At 33.0% G+C, this 2578-nt stretch overlaps 1 protein-coding gene across 1 annotated transcript; it reads left to right on the top strand.

The window, feature by feature from the left end:
• Positions 1-982: 982 nt before the first annotated feature.
• On the top strand, positions 983-2280 carry LOC105010052 (olfactory receptor 2AT4-like). Its single transcript, XM_010869438.5, has one exon. The coding sequence runs from the start codon at positions 999-1001 to the stop codon at positions 1971-1973; it is 975 nt and encodes a 324-aa protein (XP_010867740.4). The 5' UTR covers positions 983-998; the 3' UTR covers positions 1974-2280.
• Positions 2281-2578: the final 298 nt, after the last annotated feature.

The raw sequence follows: 2578 nt of genomic DNA, 5'->3' as shown, positions 1-2578 counted from the left end.
CTTTAATTGCCATTTTCACCTGTGTGTGTCACTTTGTGTGTCTGTAGCAGGAACATTTGAGGGACTTCTAAATCAATGCCACCATTTCACAATTTCTGCCAAGGTATGCAAACTTAGCACTGTATTGGTCAAGTTCTTTTATAAAAAATATATATAATTTGTTTTGAAGAATTGTGTACCTAATTTTCATCATAACATCATTTAAATAAATAATGACAAACCCTGTGAGGACATTTACCTTTGAGAGTTAGATCGGAAGGTGTGTAATTATGTCACACAGGTATTTAAAAGGAAATAAATATTGGCCACTGATGTTTCTGAGTCAGACATCAGAGTTTGGTAAGCATGAAGTTATTATTCAGATTTAAAGTTGCATGACATGTAACAATGTGACAAAGTCATGTGATGCATTAATATCTTAATGCATGGTGTTGTTTGAATTATTTTCATTTATACATTATTGTCAACTAAGTGTAATATGTGTTTGAAACTTGGACAACTTCAGACCATAACAAATTATGATTTATCATAGCCTGCGCGCCATTTGTATCATGGCTTCCACATAATGTATTGACAAGTTAAACCTGGACAATTGTGTCAACATTTAGATCTTTGTAAATCTGCTAAATGACAGTTATTCATACTTTCAACATTTTAAAAGTCGTATGTAGTTAGGCATTATATGACAAGTTCTATATATTATATAAACGTAAGAAGATGTATACATTTTTAATACTGTTGCTATAAAATGGTGGTAGATCTTAAAATCTGTTGTGTTGGCTTTTTTAACTCAAGAATGAGTTGACCTACTTTGAACCATTTAAGATATTAGGAACACTTAAAATAACTGAAAACAAGTAAATAAGGTATAACCAAATAATATGGCAAATATGTAATAGCTCACAAAGGAAGAAATTCAATTTTGGTTCAGATTTTAACTAAGGATTCAATCATTCATTCAATTATAATTTTCATAGGTTGTTGTTGGAACCATCACCATGTCTTTGGGAAACCAAAGCCGTGTGACTGACTTTTTCATCGTTGGTTTCCCTGGACTTCAGCCAGAGTTCTATGGGCTTGTGTCAGCTGTGTTACTATTTGTTTATATTTGCATTTTAATGGGAAATGTTTTAATTCTTGCATTGTTCGCAACAGACCAGGATCTTCATAAACCCATGTATTTTGTTATCTTAAATCTGGTTGTATCTGACATTCTCTTTAGCACCACCACATTACCCAAAATTATAGCCAGGTATTGGTTTCAAGCAGGAGCCATTTCATTCACAGGTTGCTTTGTCCAGATGTACTTTGTGCACTATTTTGGTTCTGTAAATGCATTCATTCTATTTATAATGGCTTTAGACCGGTATGTGTCAATCTGTTTTCCGCTCCGATATCCCCTGATTATCAAAAACTCCACTATTCATATTCTCTGTGCCACTGCATGGATAACCTCAAAAGCGTGCCCACTCATGGTGGTAATTAGAGCCTATCCTCTTCCCTACTGTTCCTCAAAACAAATTGTTCAGTGCTACTGTGATCATATTTCTATTACAACGCTTGCATGCACTGACAGAACCCCTTATAGTTTACCTGCTTTTGTCTTTGCCATGGTGGTTTTACTTGGACCTCTTGCCTTCATTATATTATCATATTGTTCAATTATTCGTGCAGTTTTTAAGATTGCGACTACCCAAGGGCGCTTCAAAACCCTTTCTACCTGTAGTGGCCAACTAATCATTATTGCCCTCTATTTTCTGCCCAGATGTTTTATTTATTTGTCCAGCTACATTGGCATTGTATTCAGCCCTGATGTACGTATTGTTATTATAATGCTGTACAGCCTGCTCCCTCCTATGATTAATCCTCTCATATATTGTTTCAAGACGAAAGATATAAAACAGAGCTTGATAAAAAGATTTAAGCATTCCACTGCTCCAAAGAAAGAGAATGTCTTTACTTTAAGCCAATGATTTAATTGTTTTCTTTTCATTGTTTACTTGGTAATTTATATATTAAGAATGACTTGTCCTTCTTATTACCAAATCTGTACTTGAAACACAAACTAAAAATATAAAGCCTCGACTGAGTATCAGTTGACCTTGTAAGAATGACTACGATAGAGCCACTTGCCGCTGTTGTATTTTCCAAAACAGTTTATTTCCAAAATGGTCTTTAATCCCACCAGATTTCTATTTATTTATATGTAAAATATGTTCAACCAAATCATCTGAATACTAAATCCTAACTAGACAGAAATATATATATATGCACAGTACCCTCCACAATAATTAATTAATATAGCTTAACCTGCATGTTTTATGCTGTAGGTATTATGGTTTGTGTTAAGGTTAGGTGTTAAACATAAGACATCCCATATTATAGTGAATATTATTACAATCATTGTAAATTTTAATGAAATATTCCTGATTATATAAAGAAGATAATGGTTAGGTGTTTAAGATTAGGTTAAGATTGTGTTTGGAGTTAGATATTCATACATCAATGGTTAGAGTAAGGTTGAAAATTAGGTACTTAGGTATTAATTATTTATGTTAAAAGTTATGTTCAGAGATGA

Source organism: Esox lucius, chromosome 1 (assembly GCF_011004845.1).
Source record: "Esox lucius isolate fEsoLuc1 chromosome 1, fEsoLuc1.pri, whole genome shotgun sequence".
NCBI lineage: Eukaryota > Metazoa > Chordata > Actinopteri > Esociformes > Esocidae > Esox > Esox lucius.
This window is presented reverse-complemented; position numbering and strand designations above follow the sequence as displayed.

Excerpts from the sequence above, each read along its gene's own strand:
- LOC105010052 (XM_010869438.5), top strand. The coding sequence starts at position 999 with ATGTCTTTGGGAAACCAAAGCCGTGTGACTGACTTTTTCATCGTTGGT.